This window comes from Tamandua tetradactyla, chromosome 23 (genome assembly GCF_023851605.1).
Source record: "Tamandua tetradactyla isolate mTamTet1 chromosome 23, mTamTet1.pri, whole genome shotgun sequence".
Classification (NCBI taxonomy): domain Eukaryota; kingdom Metazoa; phylum Chordata; class Mammalia; order Pilosa; family Myrmecophagidae; genus Tamandua; species Tamandua tetradactyla.
The window spans coordinates 18,563,357-18,590,743 of NC_135349.1; the positions used below are offsets into that span (position 1 = coordinate 18,563,357).

Consider the following 27,387-nt stretch of genomic DNA (forward strand, 5'->3'; position numbering starts at 1 on the left):
ATGGTTAAGCTAACTAAGATATCCATTTTTGGTGGTTCGAAGTGTGTTGTTTGTTTTCTTAAAGAAAATTTAAAAAAAATTAAAAAAAAATCATTCTTACCTTGTGGGCTGTGCAAAAACAGGAAGCAGCTTGGATTTGGCCTATAAACCACAGTTTGTTGACCCCTGGCTTAAAAGATTGTTTTTTTCCAGGCCAACTTTGACCTTTGTGAAAGGCATTAGTTAGAAATCAGTTTTGTAGTGGGTTGACTAGCTTCAGCTTTGCTTTCAGCTGCTGTTTGTTCTAAATATAGATCATTTGCATCAGCTGTGAGGGCTCTACATGACCTATTCCTCTCCCAAATGGGAGGCTGGTCTGGGTCACTTTTAGGATCTCTTTCACCCCCACGATTCTAAACTAATGATTTTCTTTAAAAACAAAAAATAAACAAAAACTCTTTCTTGAAACTGTCCTTGGCTTCAGTGCCACCATGACCTCCCAGAGTTTCTTCCTTCGCCTCTTCTTGCCTCCTTCACAGGCTTCAGAGGTGGCAGTCCTTTGGGCTCTGCCTTCAGCACTCTCTTTCTCTCTCTCTCCCCTCTCCCTGGTGACTTTCACCAAGCCATGTCTTCAACTACCACCTCTATGATGGGTGACTAATAAATGTGACCTTTTTTCTGAGGCTTAAAGGCTTTCAAGGTTTCCTATTACCTAGGAGTTAAATTCCAAATTCCTTAGCTCAGCCGGAAGGCAGCTCTTGTCTTTTCTGTGCTTAGCCTGATGGTTAGGCTGAGCCATTGATTCTTCTCCTCCCCCTTGCCATCACTAGCCTCTTTCCTACCCATCAAAACTCCTTCTTGTCCTACTCCCAGCACATGCCAATTGGTACTGTGCCTTTAAGAACCCATCAAGAGGGTAGCCTACCCCTCAAGATTCAGCTCAGTGTCTATGCCTTCTTGAAAGCCCCATTTCATAGACAAGATAAGACGTTCATTCTGGGGGCCACGGTGTCTTCATATGCAGAAGTTTCAGCACTTGCCACACTGCTTTCATTATTTGGTCACAAGTAGTTGAGTATTGGTTTAACATCAAATATAAATTGGTGCCTTCACTAGATCAAGCCCTTGGGGGCAGAGTTGGGGTTCATCTTTGTAACCCCAGAACCTGACACTTAAAGAAGGTACTTAATATGTGTTGAAGAATGAATGTTCCCCCATTCCATGCTTATGTGGGCTGTACCAACTTTGATTCAAACCTAGAGTTAACAGATTAGGGTTAGTAAGCGAAACTGGACCTTCTTATGGGTTTTATGTTATTTCCTTAAATACCTTTGTCTTCTCTTGTAGGAAGAAAATCCTTCCAAGGATGGTCTCCCATTCAGAGTTGAGGGAAGTTTTCTGTTCAGCTGATGCAGTATGTTTTGATGTGGATAGCACGGTCATCAGAGAAGAAGGCATTGACGAACTGGCCAAATTCTGTGGCGTTGAAGATGCTGTGTCAGAAATGTAGGAACAGTATTTATTCAGTTTATGAACTGATGAGCAATTGTAAAACAGTGTTTGGGATGTGAAGCCAGGCCAGAGCCCTAATTCTTGGCTTTTAGTCCCTGTCTCTGAAACACGGACACTGGTTTTTTCTTTTTCCTTCTGTCATTGAGAGATAATTTTGGTAATGTACATTTTCCATTCATGCACTTATTACTTTATTTATGGGGCATTTGCCTCTGGCAAACAAATATGGATGAGACATACCCCTAGCTTGGTTAGAGTAACAATGACTATAACTAACCAAAGACCACAGCATAGGGACCTCGAAGTGTCCGGTGCTTTGTGCCATGGTTGAAAGTGTGGCCCTGGTGGACTCCTGGAAAGCTAGTTATGATTTGTAGTCTCTAGGGGATGCCTGGGGCAGAGCCCCACCCTCCCTTCCCTGCTCTACAGCAGTGGCCCCTCCCTCTGCAACTGCCCCAGTGCTACCCGCACTCACCAGGCTATGTCCAGCTGCATTTGGTGCAAGAGGTCCTGGTGTCGGTTTATTTACTTGGGTTACAGGAGGAAGGCACCTAGAGATAGGAATAGTTTGTTTCCAGACCTCACTCCCATGGCAGTGTAGCACGGATGGTGGGTCTCTGGTACACCTTCCTCGGATGGGTGTTGGGAGGTACTTGAGGACAGCTGACTCTGGTGGTCTAATTGTTGGGTCTTGCTCCTAGGACCCGGCAAGCCATGGGTGGGGCAGTACCCTTCAAGGTTGCCCTCACAGAGCGCTTGGCGCTGATTCAGCCCTCCAGGGAGCAGGTGCAAATGCTCTTAGCTCAGCATCCTCCCCACCTGACCCCCGGGATAAGGTAAGAGGAGCCCATGTTCTGATCACACTGTCCCCCTCAGCACCTGCGGGGTTTTGTTTTGTTTTTTTCCCCCGCCCATTCATTCATACAACATTTACTTGAAGCAATGAACATATATGAACCTCTTATTCTAGAATGATCATCTTTCTCTCCTTGTGCATTTCCTGAATTTTCTCTCCTTTTGGTATCAACGTTGTGTTTTCTGCTTCTGTTATACCTTTCACAGACCACAAGGAAGCATGCTCATCTTCCAATTTTAATAAATTCTTCCAGCTTGCAATTACTGGACGATGAGCCTCTCAGCCTTTATAGTAATTGTTTCAGATCACTTTCAATGCCTCACACTGTAGTATTTGTATGCTAGTTCTCCCTTGCTAATCCAGGTCCTCCTCCACTTTGCCCTCAACCACATAATCACAACAGAGTGGATCCATCTGTGAAATGTGTTAGTCAGAGTATCAATATTAACATCTTTTTTTAAATTTATTTTTAATTAAAAAATTAAGAAACCAAATAAAACATCAACATACATAATCAGTAATTCACAATATCATTACTTAGTGCATATTCATCATTTCTTAGAACATTTGCATGAATTCAGAAAAAGAAATAAAAAGACAATAGAAAAAGATATAACAAACACAGAAAAGAAAAAAAAAAGATTAAACCTACCATACCCCTTACCCCTCCCTTTCATTGATCACTAGCATTTCAAACTAAATTTATTTTAGCATTTGTTCCCTCTATTATTTATTTTTATTCCATATGTTCTACTCCTTTGTTGACAAGGTAGATAAAAGGAGCATCAGACACAAAGTTTTCACAGTTACACAGTCACATTGTGAAAGCTATATCATTATTCAATCATCTTCAAGAAACATGGCTACTGGAACACATTTTCAGGCAGTTCCCTCCAGCCTCTCCATTACATCTTGAATAACAAGATGATATCTACTTGATACATAAGAATAACCTCCAGGATAACCTCTTGACTCCGTTTGGAATCTCTCAGGCATTGACACTTTGTCTCATTTCCCTCTTCCCCCTTTTGGTGGAGAAGGTTTTCTCAATCCCTTGATGCTAATTCTCAGCTCATTCTAGGGTTTTTCTCAATCCCTTGATGCTGCGTCTCCATTCATTCCAAGATCTCTGTCCCGCGTTGCCAGGAAGGTCCACACCCCTGGGAGTCATGTCCCACGCAGAGAGGGGGAGGGTGGTGAGACTGCTCATCATGTTGGCTGGAGAGAGAGGCCACATCTGAGCAACAAAAGAGGCTCTCTTGGGGGTGACTCTTAGGCCTAAATTTTAAGTAGACTTGACCTATCCTTTGTGGGGTTAAGTTTCGTATGAACAAACCCCAAGACTGGTGGCTCAGCCTATAGCTTTGGTTGTCCACACTGCTCATGAGAATATCAAGAATTCAACTTGGGAAGGTTGAATTTCTCCCCGTTCTCACCATTCCCCGAATGGGGCTTTGCAAATACTTTTCCACTCACTGATCGAATCACTCTGGGATTCATCAGGGCATCACTCTGGACAAACCAGCAAAATCTCATTCCTACCTGAAATTCCAAGTGCTTATGGCGTTCAATCAAACTATCTACATAAGTTATTTTAGGAAATGCACTAGTCAAAATATAAATTTTGTAGCAAATAAACATTTTTTGCTTTAGTCTCACACATAAGGTGACATTTTAAAATATTAATTACCATCTATTTTCAGCACCCTGCAATAATGACATTCCTTTAATATTAACATCTTTTTGAGTCACAGATACCCCAGATCTTTTTTAGACTTCTCTAATTCTTTGCTTTCTTCTCAGAGCTCTGTGTGCCCCTCACTTTTCAGTTTTCAATATCCTATTACAAAGTTTTGAGGCCCAGGGAAAGTCCAAATCTTTGGACAAAGCTTTCTTCCAGAAGACTGGTGTTCTGGGGCTGACTACTGGTAATCTTTGGTTCTGGGCTCCTCTGCCACATGCCAGCGGCCTCTCATGTCCTCAGCACCGTGTTTTGGGACACTCCCTCCTGAGAGTATCTCACCATAACTTTAGAGCGCCCTCTGGTTTTTCCAGCAATTATATACGATCTTGTCTGTGTCTGTCCTCCTGCCCATGTCTATCCACTCCCCCCAGGGAGAGTCTAAGCCCTTACTTCATCTTGTGTTTCATGGGCAGAAGTGAGCTTGTAGAATCAGCTGAAGCGGTCAAGACTGTCCATTAATATCTAAGCGCATTTAGAAAAACATACATGAAACCTGAATTCACCAGGCCATTTGGTCAGATGTCTCTCAGGCACATGTATTTTGGGAGGAAAATAAATACTTTAGTTTCTTTTTCACATTTCCTCTTTTTTTTTTACATGGCAAGTGAGAACTCTGCCACTGAGCCACTGTTGCCCACCCTACATTTCCTTTTTGCTCTTTCTATTTATCAGTGTTTAGTATTTTGTGTTTTATTCTTGCAGGGAGCTGGTAAGTTGCCTACAAGAGCGAAATGTCCAGGTTTTCCTAATATCTGGTGGCTTCAGGAGCATAGTAGAGCATGTTGCTTCAAAGCTCAATATCCCAGCAAGCAATGTATTTGCCAACAGGCTGAAATTCTACTTTAACGGTAAGATTTGACTTGTAAAATTTTCCCTTTTTAAAAATTTTATCAGTTTCAGTATTCAGTATACTAGGAAATGTCTGTTGGAATGTAATTTAAACCATGGGGCATCGGAGGGCAATATTGAGAAGAACGTTTCTCCTGATTGATGTTTTTAGCTTGCTGGTATCTTTCACTCTGCAAGACAGAGCTGAGTTGTCATCTGTCCTAGCTTCCATAGCCATATCATCACCTATCTGTCCATAAATGTCTGCATTTGGCAAAACTCTTAATTCCTCTTTGGCCAAATTGCTTATTTTGTTACTTTTATGAGAGAGCTCATCTGACTCATGAAGGGGAGTTGAGATTTGCTGATGATCGCTGCATTGTAGCTGTAGCTTTAAACCATTTCAAGAATGTCTCCAGTTACTTTGGGGCATGGGCGGGGGTGTGTGGTGCTGTGGCTTACATTCTCAAAATCAAATGATTTTTTCTTTTTTTAAAAATTTTTATTAATAAAACCAATCACGATACAATATGAACATTCTTTTTTTATCACATAGCTGTATATTTATCATCATATCATTTCTTAGAACATTTGCATCAATTCTGAAAAAGAAATAAAAAGAAAACAGAAAACAAATTCATACATACCGTACCCCTCACCTCTCCCTTCGATCACTAGCGTTTCAATCTATTCAATTTATTTTAACATTTGTTCCCCCTATTATTTAATTATTTTAAATCCATCTTCAAGACCAATTGAATTTAATTCATTAATTTAAATTTAATAGAACACTTTTGAAGGGTCTGGAGGTAGAGAACGTTGGAAAAAGAAGGGGGAACGAGTGTTGAAATTACTGTAAAAATGGAAATAACTGATCTAAAATAAGATGGTGTCTCCTCATAGATGAAAGTATATATTAATGTATTTCACATTTAAAATATTAATATGTCATGATCGTCTGCCACCTCAAGAAGGTTTGCAGATTACTACACTGGAAGCTTGGAGGATAAAACTAATTTGCCCCCAGAGTTCTCCTGACCTAATGTAGAATAACCGCTATAAGAGATATTTGTAACTTAAAAGCAAAGCTTTTATATTCAGAGCAATAGGTGTGTAATTCCAGGCTGTATGACTTTAGCACAGGACACTTGTAGCCTTCTCAGGCACATCTAGATGAGAATATCATCCATGCACAAAGCTTGCCTCAGGAGAATCATCTTATGGCTCTTTTAACACTCTTTTAACTGCTCTTTGAAGGTGAATATGCAGGCTTTGATGAGACGCAGCCAACAGCAGAATCTGGTGGGAAAGGAAAAGTTATTAAGCATTTAAAGGAAAAATTTCATTTTAAGAAAATTGTCATGATTGGAGATGGAGCCACAGACATGGAAGCTTGTCCTCCTGCTGTACGTATTAAGGGCATTGCGTTTTTTCAGGTTATACTTTTTTTTAAGATAGCTGATGTGGAATGGAATAAGGTTTATAATAAGAGCTACTCAAAAAGTCTACATATCATTGTGAAAACAAACAAAACAGCAAAACCAAACTCATTCTCGTGATGTCAGCTGACTTATTGCTAACCCAAGAAAGGTTACAAATAAGGAAAACCTTTTTAAACTTTTAATGACTCCCTGTTCTTGCAGTCGGACCTACCTGCTCTTAGCTCAACAAGGTTCAGCTTTATTTCCCCCAACAAAACCTTCACCAACTCTTATAGCTGTAACCAAGATTCTAATATCGCTTTATACCGTATCAGTGATTTCCTCGTACATCACTCCATTTAATTCTCACAGCAGTCCTAAGGGCAAAGTGTCATTGGCCCCATTTATACTGATGGAGAAACTGAGGCTTGTGAAGGTTAGAAAATGTGCCTGTATCAGCGCACTTTCTTCTGAAGTAATGATCTTTCTGAGACTTGGGGGGCGGGGGAGTTTACTGCTAAGCATTAAATCCAAATGCAGCACAACATCATAAATGTAATTAACAAGAATGAATTGCAAGTGGGTAAAGTGGGAAATTTTAGGTTACTGCAAAAAGAAATTTGAAAACCAATGAACATGTAGACTTACACAACACAAAAGAGACTTTAGTTACTAATGTAACCTTAAAGATATTGGCTAACAAATGTACCACACTAATGCAAAATGTTAATAGGGAAAACTGTTGTGTATTTTCTAGGGGAGGGGTGGTACATGGGTATGCTGTACTTTCTGCCTGATTTTTCTGTAAATCTAAGGGGGGAAAATAGTGTAGGAAGTGAATGCTATATACTAATGAGTTTCCTAAATATCAGATATATCCACGACACGTAGGACTGTGCTGATGTCATCTCATTCAAGCTCACGAAAAAGAAACAAAAATATAGTACTGAATTTTCCACCACCTGCGATCTAAAAAGAGATAATGTCTCTGGATATGGATAATCAAAAATGGTCAAAGAATCCTGATGCATTACATATTAAATTGAGTCAGTTCAAGATACATGTCATTAGATGATTTAGCAGATGCTTGGGGTTGCCTAAGTAATGAATGCCAGGCCAGGCTGAGGGGGAGTACACAGAGATCGAATTCAGAGCTCTTTGAAGAGCTCATTGCCGGGTCCGGTCCTGATTTCAGGTTTTAGGGGGTTGGGTGGTGGGGATTCCACCGCACCACAGCCTTCTTTTTTTCATCTGGCCCCCCTTCATTTTTTCCATTTAAAAAGAATTTTTATTGTTATATATTCACATGTCATGTAATCATCCAAAGTGTACAATCAGTAGTTCACAATATCATATAGCTGTGCATTTTTCATCACAATAAACATTTTTTCTTTTTTTGTGAAAAATAGTATATATACAAAAAAGCAATAAATTTCAATGCAAATTGCAACAATTTGTTGTAGAACAGATTTCAGAGTTTGGGATGGGTTACAATTTCACAATTTTTGGTTATACTTCTAGCTGCTCTAAAATACTGGAGACTAAAAGAAATAGCAATTTAATGATTCAGTAATCAAAATTAATGTTAAACGCTACCTTCTCTGTATAACTCCACCATCAACTTCAATCTTTCTCTCACTCTTTAAGGGTATTTGGGCTATGGCCATTCTAGCTTTTTCTTGTCAAAAAGGGTTGTCAATAATATGGGATAGGGGGATGGAACTAGTTGATGTTCTGGAGAGGCTGGGCCTTCTGCATTTCAGGACTTATCTGGTCCAGGGACCCATCTGGAGGTTGTAGGTTTCTGGAAAGTTGCCTTAGGTATTTTCTTTAGGATTGGCAGGAATGGTTTTGGTTGGGGGTTGGCAAGTTATGATAGATAACAATGTCTAACTGAAGCTTGCGTGAAAGTGACCTCCAGAATAGCCTCTTGACTCTGTTTGAACTCTCTCAGCCACTGATACCTTACTTTTTATACTTCTTTTCCTCTTTTGGTTAGGAGGGCATTGTCGATCCCACAGTGCCACAGCTAGGCTCATCCCTGGAAGTTACCTCCAATACTGCCAGGGAGACTCTCACCCCTGGATGTCATGTCCCACATAGGGGAGAGGGCAATGATGGGCTTAGAGAGAGAGAGGCCACAACTAAGCAACAAAAGAGGTCCTCCAGAAGTACTCTTAGGCATACCTATAGGTAGGCTAAGCTTCTCCACTTCATTCAAAAGCTTCACAAGAGCAAGCCTCAAGATCAAAGGCTTGGCCTTTTGATTTGGGTGTCCCTAATGTTTGACACAGTATCAGGGGATTCCCTTGTGGTAAAATTTAATAGTTCCATATTTTTTCTCCCATTCCTCAAGGGACTTTGCCAATACTTTTTTGATATCTGCTTAATATACTCTGGGATGTATCCAGGTGTTACATGAAGCTATACAGGATTAAAGGCCCTCATTCTTATTCTGGGCTCCCTATGTTTGGATTGTTTAAATGAGCTATCTAGACAGGTTGAGTTAGATTATGTGCAACAGAACATTTAGGTTCTGGACAAAATAAAACTTTCTTCTTTGGTCTCAAAGAGTAGATGAGGTTCTAAAATATAGGCAATGTCTTCTTTACCCCTGTATTCTGAATGACCTTAATCCCAACCTGATAGGCTTCATTCTTATTCCTAAATACCAGATTAAACAAATATAAAACAGCCTCTCAAAATCCAGAAATAATAATTACCACTCCAGACTAAATGTGACTGCTATTTTGCTTATAATCTAGGCTCCTGTTTTCTTATAAGCATTTTCTAAAGGAGACGATACAATAATTGCTCTTTTGTTTCTGGCTTATTTTGCCTCACCAAATGTCTAACAGGTTCATTCACATTGTTGTATGACTCACAACTTCGTTCCTTTTCGTAGTAGCACAATATTCAATCATATGCATATACCGTTGTTCGCTGGTCTACTCAGTCAGTGCATTCTTCAGCCACTTACATTCATTAGGCATCATGTATAATGCCCGAAGTCCACAGTCAGCACTCTCAATTTTAGATAATTTCATTGCTCCCAAGAGAAAGATAATCGATAAACACCCTCACCAAATAAGAAATCTAAACCTCCCCTTAACTCTTGTCCCTCCCCCCATTATTTACCCCTGGTGTTGCTGTGGTACTGCTGTTTTCCTGTTAAACCTAGCCCATAGCATGCAATAGCAGTAGTCCCCCTGTACCCTGAATTTATTACATTCTGTGTACAAGGATCATACCTTTGACGTAGTTCATGCAAGAACTTATTTATATTTGTAGTGTTAATCAGTGGGACACATAGGTCTATACAACCCCTTTCAATCATGTTCACCTTCAATATGGCAATATTACTTATAGACCCACTAGAGAACTGCCTTCACTTTTATCTATTCCCTTACATTTGAGTTCAACCTTATTAGCTAACCATTCACCTATCTCTAGCTTCTATCTATCTATAAGTCCCCTATATTCTATATTATAAGCCTCTGATTTTACCTTTACCATGGTTATAAAAGTGGAGTCATACAATATCTATCCATTTGTGTCTGGCTTATTTCCCTCAGCATTATGTCCTCAAGGCTCATCCATCTTGTCATGTCTTTCAGGATGTCATTTTCATCTTGCTGCTGCATAATATTCCATTGTGTGTATATATACATATACCACATTTTGTTAATCCACTCATCTGTTGATGGGCATTTGGATTGTTTCCATCTTTTAGTGATTGTGAATAATGCTGTTATGAACATTGGTTGTGCAAATGTCTGTGTGTTACTGCTTTCAGCTCTTCTGGGTATATACTGAGTAGTGGTATTGCCAAGTCATAGGGCAACTCAATATTTAGTTTGCTAAGTGTTCTAGTTTGCTATATGCTGGAATGCAACACATCAGAGATGGATTGGCCTTTAATAAAAGGGGATTTATTTTGTTAGTTCTACAGAGGAAAGGCAGCTAACTTTCAACTGAGGTTCTTTCTTATATGGGAAGGCACAGGGTGATCTGTGCTGGCCTTCTCTCCAAGCCTCTGGGTTCCAACAGCTTTCCCCAGGGTGATTTCTTTCTGCATCTCCAAAGGCCTGGGCTGAGCTGCAAGTGCTGAAATGAGGTATGCTGAGCTGCTTGGGCTGTGCTATGTTGAGCTCTCTCATTTAAGCACCAGCCAATTAAATCAAACATCATTCATTACAGCAGGCGTGCCTCTTAGCTGATTGCAGATGTGATGAGCAACAGATGAGGTTCACTTACCATTGGCTTATGTCCACAGGAGCAGAACTAGGTACCTTCAACTGGCCAAGTTGACAACTGAATCTAACTACCACACTAAGGAACTACCAAACTGTCTTCCATAGTGGCTGTACATCATTTATTCCCACCAGCAGTGGGAATTTTCTCCACATCCTCCCCAAGATTTGTAGTTTCCTGTTTTTTTAATAATAACAATTCTTATAAGTGTGAAGTGGTTATCTTATTGTAGTCTTGATCTGCATTTCCCTTATAGCTAATTAAAATGAGCATCTCTTCATGTACTTTTGAGCCATTTTTTATTTGAGCCATCTTTTATTTGCTCTTCAGAAAAGTGCCTATTCATATCTTTAGCCAATTTTATAATTGGGTTGTTCATTTGTTGTTGAGTTGTGTGGTTTCTTTATGTATACAGGAGATCAAACCTTTGTCCAATGTGTGAGTTCTAAATATTTTCTCCCATTGAGTTGGCTGTTTCTTCTCCTTTTTGAAGTCTTTTGAGGTACAGAAGCATTTGATTTTGAGGAGTTCCCATTTATCTATTTTTTCTTTTGTTGCTAGTGTTTTGGGTGTAAAGTTTAGGAAGCTACCTCCTTTTACTAGATCTTGAAGATGTTTCTCTACATTTTCTTCTAGAAGCTTTATGGGGCTAGTTCTTACATTTGGGTGTTGGAGCCACTTTACAATGCTGCTTTAATCTCTTCTGTTTGCTTTGGGGTTATTTTGCTGTTCTTTCTGAGGTTCCTCCAGGTGAGCAGTTAAGTCCTCAATTTTTGCTCACTCTTCTTTTTTAATATAGGCATTCAGGGCAATAAATTTCCCTCTCAGCACTGCCTTTGCCGCATCATGCAAGTTCTGATGTGTTGTATTCTCATTTTCATTCATCTCCAGATAGCTACCAATTTCTCTAGCAATTTCTTCTTTGACCCTCTGATTATTTAAATCTTCATATATTTGTGAAAGTTCTTGTTCTTTGGTGGCTATTCATTTCCACCTTCATTTCATTGTGATCTTTTGTCCATCCTTTCACTTTCAATCTGTTTGTTTCCTTGTGTCTAAGATGAGTCTCTTGTAAGAAGCATATAGCTGGATTATATTTCTTAAGCCATTCTGCCAGTCTGAATCTTTTAAATGTTAAGTTTAGTTTGTTAACATTCAAAGTTATGACTGTAAAGGTATTTCTTGAATTCAGCATCTAATCCTTTGGATTTTATTTGTCAGATATAGATATGCTTTTCACTCTTTCTCTTTTTATCCTTTAAGTTACCCTTACTGGTACTCTTCAATTCTGTGCCTTCATCCAGACCACCCACTCCTATCCTTTCTTTTTTCAACCGGCAGAACTCCTTTTAGTATTTTTTGTAGGGCCAGTCAGATGCTGACAGATTCTCTCAGCATTTGTGAAAATTTTAATCTCTCCCTCACTTTTTTTTGGCATGGGAAGGCACCGGGAATCTAACCCAGGTCTCTCACATGGCAGGTGAGAACTCTGCCTGCTGAGCCACCATGGCCTGCCCTCTCCCTCATGTTTTAAGGACAATTTGGCTGGATATAGAATTCTTGGCTGGAAGTCTGTCCCTTTCAGGATCTTAAATATATCATACCACTGCCTTCTCTTCTCTGTAGTGTCAACTGAGTAGTTTGAACTCAGTCTTATGTGGTTTCCCTTGTCTATAGTAGATTGTTTTTCTCTAGCTGCTTTCAGGAGTTTCTGCTTCTCTTCAACATTTGACAGACTGATTAGTATGTGCCTTGGGGTAGGCCTATTTGGATTTATTCTATTTGGAGTTCATTGGGGTTCTTTGATTTGCATATTTATGTCTTTTATGAGGGTTGACAAGCTTTCCATTATATCCTCAACTAATCTTCCTAGCCCTTTACTGTTCTCTTCTCCTTCTGTAACACCAGTGATTCTTATATTTGTACGCTTTGTTTTGTCCATCATTTCCCTGAGATCCAATTAAAAATTTTCCAGCTTTTTTGCCATTTGCTCTTTTATGTGTTCAAAATCAGTTGTCATGTCCTCTAGTTTGTTTATTCTTTCTTCTACCTTTTCAGATTTGCTATTGTGTGTCTCTAGTATATATATATTTTAATATTTTTATTGAGAAATCTTCACACACATGCATTCTATAAATGTATACAATCAGTGGCTCACAATATCATCACATAGTTGTGTAATCATCACATTGATCATTTTTAGAACATTTGTATCACTCCAGAAAAAGAAATTAAAAAAAAAAAATACATACCATACACCCCACCCCTCCCTCGCATTGGCCACTACTATTTCCATTTACCCAGTTTGTTTTATCCTTTGTCCCCACATTATTTATTTATTTTATCTATATATTTTTCACTCATCTCTCTATACCCTGGATAAAAGGGGCATCAGACACAAGGTTTTCACAATCATACTATCCCATTGTAAACGTTTCTAGTATATATTTTTTTGTTTTTTTGTTTTAAATATTAAATACCATCTATTTTCAGCACACTGCAGTAATGACATTCTTTTGTTCTTCCTCATGCAAAAACATTTTTTAAATTTGTACATTTAGTCACCATCATTATACACTCTAGTTATTCCTAGATTACACCATCTCAATCTTTATCATCTATCTTTCTTTGTGATTTCATTTATGCCCCAGCCCTCCTCCCTTTATCATTCTCATATGCAGCTTCATTCAGTGTTTTAACATAACTCTATTACAGTTAGGTAATATTGTGCTGTCCATTTCTGAGTTTTTATATTCAGTCCTGTTGCACAATCTGTATCCCTTCAGCTCCAATTACCCAATATCTCACCCTATTTCTATCTCCTGATGGTCTCTGTTACCAAGGAAATATTCCAAGTTTATTCACTAATGTCACTTCGTATCAGTGAGAACATACAGTATTTGTCCTTTTGTTTCTGGCTAATCACACTCAGCATAATGTCCTTAAGGTCCATTCATGTTGTTACATACTTCATAACTTTATTCTGTCTTACAGCTGCATAATATTCCATTTTATGTAAATGTCACAGTTTGTTTAGCCAACTGTTTGTTGATGGACATTTTGGCTGTTTTCATCTCTTGGTAATTGTTAATAATGCTGCTATAAATATTGGTGTGTAAATGTCCATTTGTGTCCTTGGCCTCATATCCTTTGAGTAGAGACAATATAGATGGGTCCTGTTTTTTAATCCATTCTGCCAGATTATGTCTTTTGATTGGAGAGTTTAATCCATTAACATTCAGTGTTATTACTGCATGGGTAGTACTTTCTTCTACTGTTTTGCCTTCTGGATTTTGTATGTCATATCTAATTTTCCTTCTTTTTACATTTACTCATAGTCTTCCTTTCTACACTCTTCTCCACACCTTTCTCTTCTGTCTTCATATCTGTCTCTAGTGTTCCCTTTAGTATTTCTTGCAGAGCTGGTGTCTTGGTCACAAATTCTCTCAGTGATTTTTTGTCTGAAAATGTTTTAATTTCTCCCTCATTTTTGAAGGACAATTTTGCTGGATATAGAATTCTTGGTTGGCAGTTTTTCTCTTTTAATAATTTAAATATATTATCCCACTGTCTTCTCGCCTCCATGGTTTCTGCTGAGAGATCTGCACATAGTCGTATTGGGCTTCCCTTGTATGTGATGAATTGCTTTTCTCTTGCTGCTTTCAAGATCCTCTCTTTCTCTTTGACCTCTGACATTCTGATTATAATTGTCTTGGAGTATGTCTATTTGGATCTATTCTCCTTGGGGTATGCTGCACTTCTTGGATCTGTAATTTTAAGTCTTTCTTAAGGGTTGGGAAGTTTTCAGTGATAATTTCCTCCATTAGTTATTCTCCTCCTTTTCCCTTCTCTTCTCCTTCTGGGACACCCACAACACGTATATTCATGCGCTTCATATTGTCTTTCAATTCCCTGAGTCCCTGCTCATATTTTTCCATTTTTTTCCCTATAGTTTCTGTTTCTTGTTGGATTCCAGATGTTCTGTCCTCCAGTTCAGAAATCCTATCTTCTGTCTCTCGAAATCTACCATTGTAGGTTTCCATTGTTTTTTCATCTCTTCTACTGTGTCTTTCATTCCCATAAGTTCTGTGATTTGTTTTTTCAGACTTTCAGTTTCTTCTTTTTGTTCTTTCCTTGCCTTCTTTATATCCTCCCTCAGTTCATTGATTTTGTTTTTGATGAGGTTTTCCATGTCTGTTCGTACATTCTGAATTAATTGTTTCAGCTCCCGTATGTCATTTGAATTGTAGGTTTGTTCCTTTGACTGGGCCATATCTTCAATTTTCCTAGTGTGATTTGTTATTTTTTGCTGGCCTCTAGGCATTTAATTACGTTAATTAGTTTATTCTGGAGATTGCTTTCACTTCTTTTATCTAGGGTTTTCTTGCTGGATGAATTTGTTATCTATCTGTTCTTTGACATTCCATTCAGCTTTATCTGGACCTTTAGCTTAAGTTTTGTTTAACAGAGGAGAATTTTTCAGTTCTTGTTTTCTTGTTTCTTGCCCTGCTTGTGTAGTGCCTTTCCCACACACACACTTAGGAGGGTCTACTTAGATATTATAGACCCCAGCCAGATTTTTCCAGGCCAAACTGGCCTCCTATCAGGAGGAAAGAGTCACCTGCGTCGGTTTTCCCTGAGGGTGAGACCCAGCAGGTTGAAAGACATTCCTGTGAAGTCTTTGGACTCTGTTTTTCTTATCCTGCCCAGTAAGTGGCGCTTGTCTGACTGCAGGTCCCACCAGCATAAGATGATGCGGTCCCTTTAACTTTGGCAGACTCTCCCTGCTGGGGGCTTGGTGGAGACAGAGGAGAGGTGGTGGGCTGGTTTTAGTGGCTTCAAATTACTAAGCCCTGGTGTCTGAATTCCTTGATGGAGGGATTCCACCTGGGTGGGACTTCACCCCTCCCCTGGGAAAGGCACAAGCTCCAGATAAGCCCCCAAAAGAGCTCACTTCTGCCTATGCCTGGGGCAGTTGCAGCCTGAAAAGTTCTGCCACTGTATCCAGAGGCAGTCAAGCCCCTGTAGATACACAGCCACAAAAACCTGTTTCCCTCTTTTTCCCCCTTTTTCTGTCAGTCCTGCCCCCTTGGTGTCAGGGCAAAAATGAGCAACCTCTGCTTTGAACAGGTTCACCTAAGCTGGGGGCCTATTTTTAGTAGTCAGAATTTGTTAATTAGTTCCACAATTGGCGTTTGATTGTGCCCAGTCCCTGCTGCTGGTAAAGTCCTTTCCTTTCCCCTCTGGGAAGCGGCCTGTAGGGGAGGGGCGCTGGCCGCCACAGCTTTGGGAACTCACGGTTCTGGGGGGGTGCTCATAGCCGGTCCAGCTGGTCCAGACTGGGTTACGCTGTGTGTCCGGTCACTATCGTGGCTCCGGGAGCTGTTCTGTACTGTTTCTGGTTATTTAGTAGTTGTTCTGGAGCTCTAGTATATTTTTGATTTGCTCTACAGCATCTTTGATCTCGATGATATCTTGCTATTTTTCTATTTATTCTGTCAAATTCCTCTTTATGCTCCTCTAGTGTCTTCTTGATTTCCTTTATGTCATTAGCCATCCTACTGATTTTATTTAGAAGAGTTATATGAACATCTTTGATTTATTGTTCCGAAGTCTGTGACTCCTCCAGAGCCTAATTTGGTCATTAGGGTGGGCTATATCTGTCTGCATCTTGATATGCTTAGTGATCTTCTCTTGCCTTTGAGGCATGTAAATATTTTGATGGGTTGCTTTGGAAGTTGATTTCCTTCAGTAGACTAAAGCTTTGTGTTGCAGGATGGCTGTGGAGTAGGATGGGAGGTATGGGCGGGGCATAACAGTATGGTGATGGGTACAGGTATATGCACAGGTTGGGGACACTATGTGGTTCCTGTGAGCATGAGGTGTGGGGCGCAGGGTTGTGGAGGTGCATTTCAGGGGCCGGGGGCCGGGGTGCAGCTCAGGCTGCAGGCCTTGGAGGGGAGGAGCCGGGTGTGGCATGGGGGGCACAGAGGTTGGACGCGGTCGGTTGATCTCCCCTTTTTTTGAAACTGCATGTTACAGTTTAGGACCCCGTCCTTTACCCACCATGTGATTTTATCATCTCCTAAGGATCTGTCTTGATTTTAAGAGGGTAGGGATGATGCCTTCCTAACCCTTCTCCCAAAGACCGCCCTGAGGATCCAGTTGAGTGATCTAAACTGCTGCCCTTGACCAGTGTGTGTGTGTGGGGGAAGGGGGGTCTTCCTGCCACTGTGAGCCCGGGGGAGGGCCCCACCAGTGCCTGGGCTCACCTCTGCAGGAACACCTTGTTCTTTCAGACCAAACCCTGACTATGCTGAGGTTGCATTTTTTTTGTTTTTGCTTCTTAAGACCATTTCCTTTTTCTTTTTTCCTTAGGATGTTTTCATTGGATTTGGAGGAAATGTGATCAGGCAACAAGTAAAGGACCATGCCAAATGGTACATCACTGATTTTGTAGAGCTTTTGCGAGAACTGGAAGAATAATATCAATTTTCATATAGCTCACTAACAATTCAGATTGATTTGTAGAAGTTAAACCAATGGATACCGTTCACCTGCAGCTACCTATTACAGCATGATGTATAAATGTGGCACTGATTATCTGTACTTTCAGGTACACTGCAGTGAGGGTGTCAAGAAAATTCCTTTTTTTTAATTATAGTTCCAGTGTTATTATGACCACTAATTACCTGGCGAGTTTTATAATCTGAATGGTTTAATATATTTTCCTAGTTACATTTGAAGGTTTTTAAAAATGGGTAGTAAATTAACACCTTCATCCTTGGAACTACAGATTAAGTCAGCCAAAGTGACTGTTAGTTTTTCTTTTGGTATATAAATAAAAATGTATCCATGTGTCAGAACAGATTTGCGGCATCTTCAGTTCTGCCTTTCATGTACCTATATGCAGTATTTCAGGTCGTTTGTCTTAAAGTAGAAATAACCTCCAGGCAAGGAGCAGATTTGAGACCCCTTCTCACTCTGAACTCTGAGGGGAGCACTGGGCCAAAGGGAGAGTTCTCTTTTACCCTGTGGAATGTCTTTTGTAAAATAACAGTGGAAACTTAAACAAAAGTACTGACCTTAAAAAAAAAAGGATATTGAAAATCACATGAAGTAAAAAGACGTACACATTTTACTAATCCATTTTTACTAATCCATAATTCATTTACTAATGAAGTACAGCATTTTTTCCCTAAGTAAATTTTAAAAATCGCTCCTAACAGACTACAGGAACCATTTCTTTTTCATAGATGACTTGGAAAGACCTGAAAGATAGTTCGTTAGAGCTGTGCCACAAAAGGGAAAAGTCAGGATGCGTTTGGAAGTATAAGATTATATACCGTCCCTGGTGGAAAACGAAGGAAGGGGAAAAGCAGATGTAGGAAGAGGCATGCTGTGCCTGCTGTTGGGTAATTAAGTAGAGAATGCTACAGGATTTGAATATTGGAAGACTTATAAGTTAGTCAAATAATCAAATCAAATGAATCAAATTCCTGCAAAATCGGAGTCCCTGTAGGAGACTGAAAAAGGTTTGGCAACATTGAAATGAGATGGGGAACAAGGAGGCACTTGTTTGGGGATTGTGTTTACTGGCAACGTTCCTGGAAGCTCTTCTGAGGCATTTGCACTTTCAGCTGCAGGCAGGAATAGGCATGCTGGGTCTGTGGAAAGCGCTGCAGCTTGCCTGGGCCTTTCTGCCACCCAGGCAGTGGCCATGGCTGGAGCAGGCTGGCGGGGGGTGGGTGGTGGGTGGGTGGGGTGGCAGGAAGCCCGAGGAGCCGCCTTCCGCAGCGCCGCGGCCCGAACGGGAAGTGGCGCTGGATTTGGCTCAGGGGAGTCTGATCTACTGAGAAATTGTGATGCCCACATTGAACCTTTTCTGCCAATTCTCCAGCCACTCCTCTGCCAGCTCTCAGCCAGCCGCACAATCCCTTCTTTGTGATGGTGGTGGTGGGCTAAGTTTTAAAGGACGCAGGGTTAGAAACCTTCCATGCTTTTCTTATGCTGGGCTCACTGGGAGCAGCAACGGAAGGGGTCTCCCAGGAGTTAGGTACACAGATGCACCAGCACAGGATTTGGGAAAGGGTGGCAGTGTCCTATGGCTTCTTGTCCTTGCTACATTCTTTCCATTCTGATCCTGAACACTGCTTATATATATAGAGAGAGTTGAGAATTGAGGTCCTAACAAAATTAATAGAAATTTATCATGATATTAAATTGAAGCAATAGAAGTCTCTCAAAGTTTTATATGTTAAGAATACAAAAAAAAAAAAAGAAGACTCTAATGCACTCACTCCCACCTCCACGCCCAGGCCCCCTTCTCTGGTGTGATGGCTGCTATGTTAATTCTGTGTCTGTCTCTTCTATCAGAGACAAGTGTTTCTCTGGGACAGCTTGGGAGACCCACTGAGCCCCCACTCCCAAGGGCAGGGGGCAGCATTCCAGACATGCACAGGAGCGGAGCAAGAGAAAGACATTCAGGGGTCATACGCCTCCGTCAGTGATGTCCCGGGCGTGATGACTTTTGTCTTTGTGGCCCTCACACTCTTTAAAACTGGGTTCAGAAAACTCGGGGTGCAACCAGGCTCCAAGTTCCACTGTGTATTTCCCTGTTTTCCAAGGTGCTTTCACATCTTTCCTCAGTGACAAGAAACAAGCTCAGATAGTTAATGACTGCTAGGGGTCACATCAGAGCTGGAGCCCAGGGCAAAGATTTCCAGTTTTCTTTATTTTATGCATTAGAAGAGAATTAACAATTGTTTGGGGCCAGGAGTCTCCACCCCCAAGTTAGTACTTAAAAGAAGGTTTTTAACACTGTGGTCACAGGTACTAACATACCAATACAGGAGGTGACAGATTTTCTTCCTTAGGACTAGAGGCCTGTTTTGCAAAACATTCAAATGGTTTTCATTTTTAGGGATCTCTAAAAGCTGGGAAAGGTACTACTTGGAAGTCATTTAAGGACTGTTCAGTACTTTGCTGATCAGTTTCTAACTTTGAACATATTTCTATATTGTAGTTATTGTCCTTTGGAATTGTTTTTACTGAGGTTATATAAGCATATCATATTCATTTATAAGGATTTTTAGATACCTGTATCAAAAAATGCAATGAATAAAGACCATACCTTCCTTTTTGAGTCCCATGGATTTCCTGATGATAACTGAAGTCACTGTATTTTCTCTTTTCTTCCTTCTCATCTTTCCCTCTTTCTTCATCCTCTTCCTTTACTTCCTCCCTCCCTCCATTCATTCATCAAGCATATTACGGAGCATTTACTATGTCCCAGCCAGAAACTGAAAGTCAAATTTAATGATAAAAAAGTTATGACTTTAGAACTGAAGAAGGACGTTTCATAGGCAGTTGTGAAACTAAGGGAAAAGAAGCAAGTTCTAGCAAGTATTAATTTGAAGTGCAAAATGTGGTTCCAAAAGGGTTTTTTAAAAGTGGCAAGAATGCCCATTGAATAGAGCACTTTCTCATTCTTTATGAGACAGCTTTACAAACCTCATATACATCATAATTATAGTTAAACATAAATCTGATTCTAGATGTTCATTTGGTGCAAAATTTTTATTTTTGGTAGCATGCTCTCTAATTTAACTTGTATGGTCAGTTTATTTAAGCGCCACAATTATATGGGGACTTCCAGGTCAAGATGGGGGCTTAATAACGTGCGCATTTTAGTTCATCCTCCAGAACAACTACTAAATAACCAGAAACAGTACAGAACAGCTCCTAGGGCCAAGTCAGTGGCCACACAGCGTACTCCAGTCTGGACCAGCTGGACCGGCTACAAGCACACCCCCAGAACCGTGAGTTCCCAAAGTTGCGGCAGCCGGCGCCCCTCCCCCACCGGCCACTTCCCACAGGGGAAAGGAAAGGACTTTACAGCAGCAGGGACTAGGCACAATCAAATGCCAATTGTGGAACTAATTAACAAATTCTGACTACTAAAAATAGGCCCCCAGCTTAGGTGAACCTGATCAAAGTGGAGGTTGCACATTTTTGCCCTGGTGCCAAGGGGGCAGGACTGACAGAAAAAGGGGGAAAAAGAGGGAAACAGAGGTTTTTGTGGCTGTGTATCTACAGGGGCTTGACTGCCTCTGGATACAGCAGCAGAACTTTTCAGGCTGCAACTGCCCCAGGCATAGGCAGAAGTGAGCTCTTTTGGGGGCTTATCTGGAGCTTGTGCCTTCCCCAGGGGAGGGGTGAAGTCCCACCCAGGTGGAATCCTCCATCAAGGAATTCAGACACCAGGGCTTGGTAATTTGAAGCCACTGGAACCGGCCTGCAACCTGTCCTCCATCTCCGCCAAGCCCCCAGCAGGGAGAGTCTGCCAAAGTTAAAGGGACTGCATCATCTTATGCTGGTGGGACCTGCAGGCAGACAAGCGCCACTTACTGGGCAGGATAAGAAAAACAGACTCCAGAGACATCACAGGAGTCTTTCAACCTGCTGGGTCTCACCCTCAGGGAAAACCGACACAGGTGACTCTTTCTTCCTGATAGGAGGCCAGTTTGGTCTGGGAAAATCGGGCTGGGGTCAATAATATCTAAGTAGACCCTCCTAAGTGTGTGTGGGGGGGAAGGCACCAAATAAGCAGGACAAGAACTGAAAAATTCTCCTCTGTTAAACAAAACTTAAGCTAAAGGTCCAGATAAAGCTGAACAGAATGTCAAAGAACAGATAGATAACAAATTCATCCAGCAAGAAAACCCTAGATAAAAGAAATGAAAGCAATCTCCAGAATAAACTAATTAATGTAATTATATGCCTAGAGGCCAACAAAAAAATAACAAATCACACTAGGAAAATTGAAGATATGGCCCAGTCAAAGGACAAACCAACAATTCAAATGACATACAGGAGCTGAAACAATTAATTCAGAATGTACGAACAGACATGGAAAACCTATTCAAAAACCAAATCAATGAACTGGGAGGATATAAAGAAGGCAAGGAAAGGACAAAAAGAAGAAACTGAAAGTCTGAAAAAACAAATCACAGAACTTATGGGAATGAAAGACACAGTAGAAGAAATGGAAAAAAAACAATGGAAACCTACAATGGTAGATTTCGAGAGACAGAAGATAGGATTTCTGAACTGGAGGATGGAACATCTGAAATCCGACAAGAAACGGAAACTATAGGGAAAAAAATGGAAAAATATGAGCAGGGACTCAGCGAATTGAAAGACATGAAGCGCATGAATATACGTGTTGTGGGTGTCCCAGAAGGAGAAGAGAAGGGAAAAGGAGGAGAAAAACTAATGGAGGAAATTATCACTGAAAACTTCCCAACCCTTAAGAAAGACTTAAAATTACAGATCCAAGAAGTGCAGCGTACTCCAAAGAGAATAGATCCAAATAGACATACTCTAAGACATTAAATAATCAGAACGTCAGAGGTCAAAGAGAAAGAGAGAATCTTGAAAGCAGCAAGAGAAAAGCAATCCATCACATTTAAAGGAAGCCCATTAAGACTACGCGAAGATCTCTCAGCAGAAACCATGGAGGCGAGAAGACAGTGGGATAATATATTTAAATTATTAAAAGAGAAAAACTGCCAACCAAGAATTCTATATCCAGCAAAATTGTCCTTCAAAAATGAGGGAGAAATTAAAACATTTTCAGACAAAAAATCACTGAGAGAATTTGTGACCAAGACACCAGCTCTGCAAGAAATACTAAAGGGAACACTAGAGACAGATATGAAGACAGAAGAGAAAGGTGTGGAGAAGACTGTAGAAAGGAAGACTATGAGTAAATGTAAAAAGAAGGAAAATTAGATATGACATACAAAATCCAGAAGGCAAAACAGTAGAAGAAAGTACTACCCATGCTGTAATAACACTGAATGTTAATGGATTAAACTCTCCAATCAAAAGACATAGTCTGGCAGAACAGATTAAAAAACAGTACCCATCTATATGCTGTCTCCACTCAAAGGATATGAGGCCAAGGACACAAATGGACATTTACACACCAATGTTTATAGCAGCATTATTAACAGTTACCAAGAGATGGAAACAGCCAAAATGTCCATCAACAGACAGTTGGCTAAACAAACTGTGACATTTACATAAAATGGAATATTATGCAGCTATAAGACAGAATAAAGTTATGAAGTATGTAACAACATGAATGGACCTCAAGGACATTATGCTGAGTGTGATTAGCCAGAAACAAAAGGACAAATACTGTATGTTCTCACTGATACGAAGTGACATTAGTGAATAAACTTGGAATATTTCCTTGGTAACAGAGACCATAAGGAGATAGAAATAGGGTAAGTACTGGGTAATTGGAGCTGAAGGGATACAGATTGTGCAACAGGACTGAATATAAAAACTCAGAAATGGATAGCACAATATTACCTAACTGTAATACAATTATGTAAAAACATTGAATGAAGCTGCATACGAGAATGATAGAGGGAGGAGGGCTGGGGCATAAATGAAATCACAAAGATAGACGATAAAGATTGAGATGGTGTAATCTAGGAACGCCTAGAGTGTGTAATGATAGTGACTAAATGTACAAATTTAAAAAATGTTTTTGCGTGAGGAAGAACAAAAGAATGTCATTACTGCAGTGTGCTGAAAATAGATGGTACTTAATATTTTAAAATTTCAACTAATGTGTGAGACTAAAGTAAAAAATGTTTATTTGGTACAAATCTATACTTTTGACTAGTGCCTCTCCTAATATAACTTATGTAGATAGTTGATTGAACACCTTAAGTACACTGAACTTTGTATAGGATATGAGATTTTGTTGGTTTGTCCAGGTGATGCCCTGATGAATCACAGAGTGATTTGATCAGTGAGTGGAAAAATATTTGCAAAGTCCCCTTCGGGGAATGGTGAGAACGGGGGAAAACTGAACTTCCCCAAGTTGAATTCTTGATATTCTCACAAGCAGTGTGGACAACCAAAGCTATAGGCTGAGCCCCCAGTCTTGGGGTTTGTTCATATGAAACAACCCCACAGGGGATAGGTCAAGCGTACTTAAAATTAAGCCGAAGAGTCACCCCCAAGAGAACCTCTTTTGTTGCTCAGATGTGGCCTCTCTCTCCAGCCAACACAGCAAGCAGACTCACCACTCTCCCCCTGTCTACGTGGGACATGACTACCAGGGGTGTGGATCTTCCTGGCAGCATGGGACAGAAATCCCAGAATGAGCTGAGATTCAGCATCAAGGGATTGAGAAAAACCCTAGAATGAGCTGAGACCCAGCATCAAGGGATTGAGAAAACCTTCTCGACCAAAAGGGGGAAGAGTGAAATGAGACAAAGTGTCAATGGCTGAGAGATTCCAAACAGAGTCGAGAGGTTATCCTGGAGGTTATTCTTGTGCATTAAGTAGATATCACCTTGCTATCCAAGATGTAATGGAGAGGCTGGAGGGAACTGCCTGAAAATGTAGAGCTGTGTTCCAGTAGCCATGTTTTCTTGATGATGATTGTATAATGATATAGCTTTCACAATGTGACTGTGTGATTGTGAAATCCTTGTGTCTGATGCTCCTTTTATCTACCTTGTCAACAGATGAGAGGAACATATGGAATAAAAATAAATAATAGGGGGAACAAATGTTAAAATAGATTTAGTTTGAAATGCTAGTGATCAATGAAAGGGATTAGTAAGGGGTATGACCTGTAAATTTTTTTTTTCTGTTACAGTTTTCTGTTGTCTTTTTATTTCTTTTTCTGAATTGATGCTAATGTTCTGGGAAATGATCATGATGATGAATATGCAACTATGTGATGATATTGTGAATTGCTGAGTGTATGTGTTGGGAATGTTTGTGTTTCTTGTAATTTTTTTTAATTAATAAAAAATTGAAAAAACTTAAAACAAAATAAAATTTAAAAAAATTATATGGGAACTTGAAGAGGGAGATTTTGTTGGTTTGTGTGATGCCCCGATACATCCCAGAGTAATTTGGGCAGAGAATAAAAAAGTATTTAAAAAGTCCCCAAGGGGGACTCCCAAGGGGAATGGGGAGAAAGGAAGAAATATTCATCCTCCCTATTTGGAGAATTCCTAATATTTTCACAAGCATTGGGGACAACCAAATCAGTACACTGAGCCCTCAATCTTGGTGTTTGCCCCTATAAAACTTATTCCTGGAAAGGATAAGTCTTTCTCAAGAAAGACTTCTTGACCAAAAGGGGGAAGAGAAAAATAAGGCAAAATAAAGTTTCCGTGGCTGAGAGATTTCAAACAGTAGAGGTTATTTTGGAAGATAATAGTTTGTGACATATTGGAGTGGCTAGAGGGAAGTACCTGAAATTGCTGAACTGTATTCCAGCAGCCTTGATTCTTGAAGACAATTGTGTAACTATATAACTTTTACAATGTGACTGTGTGATTATGAAAACCTTGTGGCTGACACTCCCTTTATCCAGGGTATGGACAGATGAATAAAAAAATAAGGAAAAAAAATAATGGGCTGGGGATAAGGGGTAAAACAAAACAAAACAAAAAACTGGGTAGATGGCAATAAAGAAAAAAAAAAAAGAATCTGCTTCTGTAAGCAATATTCACCTGACATACCCAATAAGTGGAAAATGAGTTTGGAAGTTTTGAATATTGCTGATGAAAATTAAGACAAAATAATGCGATTCCTTCTTTTAATTACAATGGTTCAGTGAAAGGATTTGGTGAATTGAGCTGGCATTGCTAAAATAAGGTGATGATTTGATAAGTCAACTTAATAATAGACGGATTGGGTCCAGGTCATTACTGACAGCCATGTTGCAAAGTAAGTGTTGTCACCCAACCTCTTGGCAGAATTTGACACGGGTGAGCTCTTTCTTCTCTTGGCCATCATAACACCTCCTTGAGTTTCCTCCTATTCCAAGGTGGTTTCTTGGTCTCTTCCTGGTTCCTGCCTTCCTTGATCCTTCTCTCTATCTGCACTCATCCTTTGCTGAGTTCGTCCAGCCTCATGGTTTTCCATTCTACATGTTGACAATTTACAGATTTCTCTCTCCAGGCCAGATGGCTCCCCCACATCCCAGGCTTGGAAATCAAACTGCCCATCTGACATCTCAACCTGGGTATCTGCAGAGATATCTCAAATGCAACATGAGCCAAACGGAAACCCTGATCCTCCCCACATTTGTTCCAGCCACGGCCTTCACCATCCTTCCAGTTGTTCAGGCCCAAAATTCAAGAGTTGTTTTGTTTGTTTTTTGATAAGTTTTAGTCAAGTATAGTTCATTATTCTTATGGATACTAAATGTTGAATAGTTCCAAATTTGGCCAGTGGAACTCCTTCCAGCTGACTCCTCTGAGTAAAAATATATAAAAAAAAAAGTAAAAGCAGTTTTGTAGGTTTATGAGAAAATCATGCAGAAATTACAGAAGTTCCTACATACCCCACCCAAACAAGGTATTATTATATGGCTCACTCTTTGTGTAGTACCAGTCCTATGTGTTTTGCTTTTTAACAAATTCTGGTAAAGAGTCAATTGATTTTCCTTTTTCATGCATATTCCATAATCATTCATTTGGGAAATCAAACTATATTTAGAATCCAACCATTCTCCCTACTTCTGATACCCTACAAAAGTAGTGAATTCTCTGCCTGATACACTTAAATGACCACTTCCCAAGACACTGGGATTTCAAAGAGTTTATTGCTCAGCAAAAAGCAGAAGATCCAATGGTCTATTGGCCTAAATCTGTCTCCCAGAACTCCAGTAATTCTGATAGTTTTATAGAATCAAAAGATGGGCAGGTATAAGGATAATGAGCATGGTAGCTCCAGATGATGTAATTGTGCAGTGTGATTACATGCTTAGTCATAGATGATGAGGTGTAGGTCACTTATAGGTTAATATTTAAGCTACTGCACATCAGGCAGGCCCATTTTGGTTAGATACAGCTCCTTTATCAAGATAACTTTGGAACTGGGGTGGGTTAGTTCTGAGCTGACCTAAGTCCCTTCATTAATAAACATTAGACTCTTTGTTGATCATAAGACTCTAAATTCGAAAACAGATAAAATGGGTCACAAGGTTTTTACAATCACTGGTGCACAAGATGAAGAGTATATAATCATTATCAAATCAAGTCAGCTGGATTTACAGTTCAGAGATTTCAGGTATTTCCCTTTGTACCTTTGTACTCTAATGTACCAGAAAGCAAAAAAGGAAGCTCTATATGATTCAGTAATAATAATCATTCTTTAAATCTTAACTTCTTGATTACACTTCCAGTGCTAGCTCCTGGTCCAAAGCCACCATTCTCTTGCACAGAATTACTGCAGAAAGTCTCCATGCTGGACCCCATTGAACTGTTTTCAAATAGCAGCCAGGGTAAAACTTTGAAAAAGAAAGTCATCTCTCACCATTACTAAAGAGTAAAAGCCTAGATCCTTCCAATGGCCTCCAAGGTCTTGCCAAGCCAACCTCGTGACTCCTGACGTCAACTCTATTGAATGCTCCCTCTTATCTGTTCCAGAGATAGTGGTCTCTGCTGTTCCAGGCACCCACAAGGCGTGATCCTGCCTTAGGGCCTATGCTGTAGCCCAAATATGGAGAGATTTTCCCCCAGGCATTGGCTAACACACTCATCTCCTTCAATTCTTAAATCTCAGCTTCTCAATGAGGGCAGCGCTTTCCAACCATACTTAATACTATACCCTCCTCCTCCCAGACTGCCCTTGGACTCCTGATTCTCATTACCGTTTTACCTTTTCTCCCCATAGCATTTGTCAACTCCAAACATAACCATGTAACTTACTTAAAATGTTTTGTATGTTAATTGCCGTCT

The 27,387-nt window shown here is 40.1% G+C and overlaps 1 protein-coding gene across 1 annotated transcript in view; it reads left to right on the forward strand.

The window, feature by feature from the left end:
* PSPH (phosphoserine phosphatase) overlaps window positions 1–18,330 on the forward strand; it is a 40,266-nt gene extending 21,936 nt beyond the window's left edge. Inside the window, exons 4-8 of the mRNA XM_077141061.1 lie at window positions 1,327–1,485; window positions 2,193–2,327; window positions 4,794–4,939; window positions 6,177–6,325; window positions 16,973–18,330. Of these exons, the coding sequence (XP_076997176.1) occupies window positions 1,346–1,485; window positions 2,193–2,327; window positions 4,794–4,939; window positions 6,177–6,325; window positions 16,973–17,080 (678 nt within the window). The 5' untranslated portion in view covers window positions 1,327–1,345 and the 3' untranslated portion in view covers window positions 17,081–18,330. The remainder of the gene's footprint in view (window positions 1–1,326; window positions 1,486–2,192; window positions 2,328–4,793; window positions 4,940–6,176; window positions 6,326–16,972) is intronic.
* The last annotated feature ends 9,057 nt before the right edge of the window (window positions 18,331–27,387 follow it).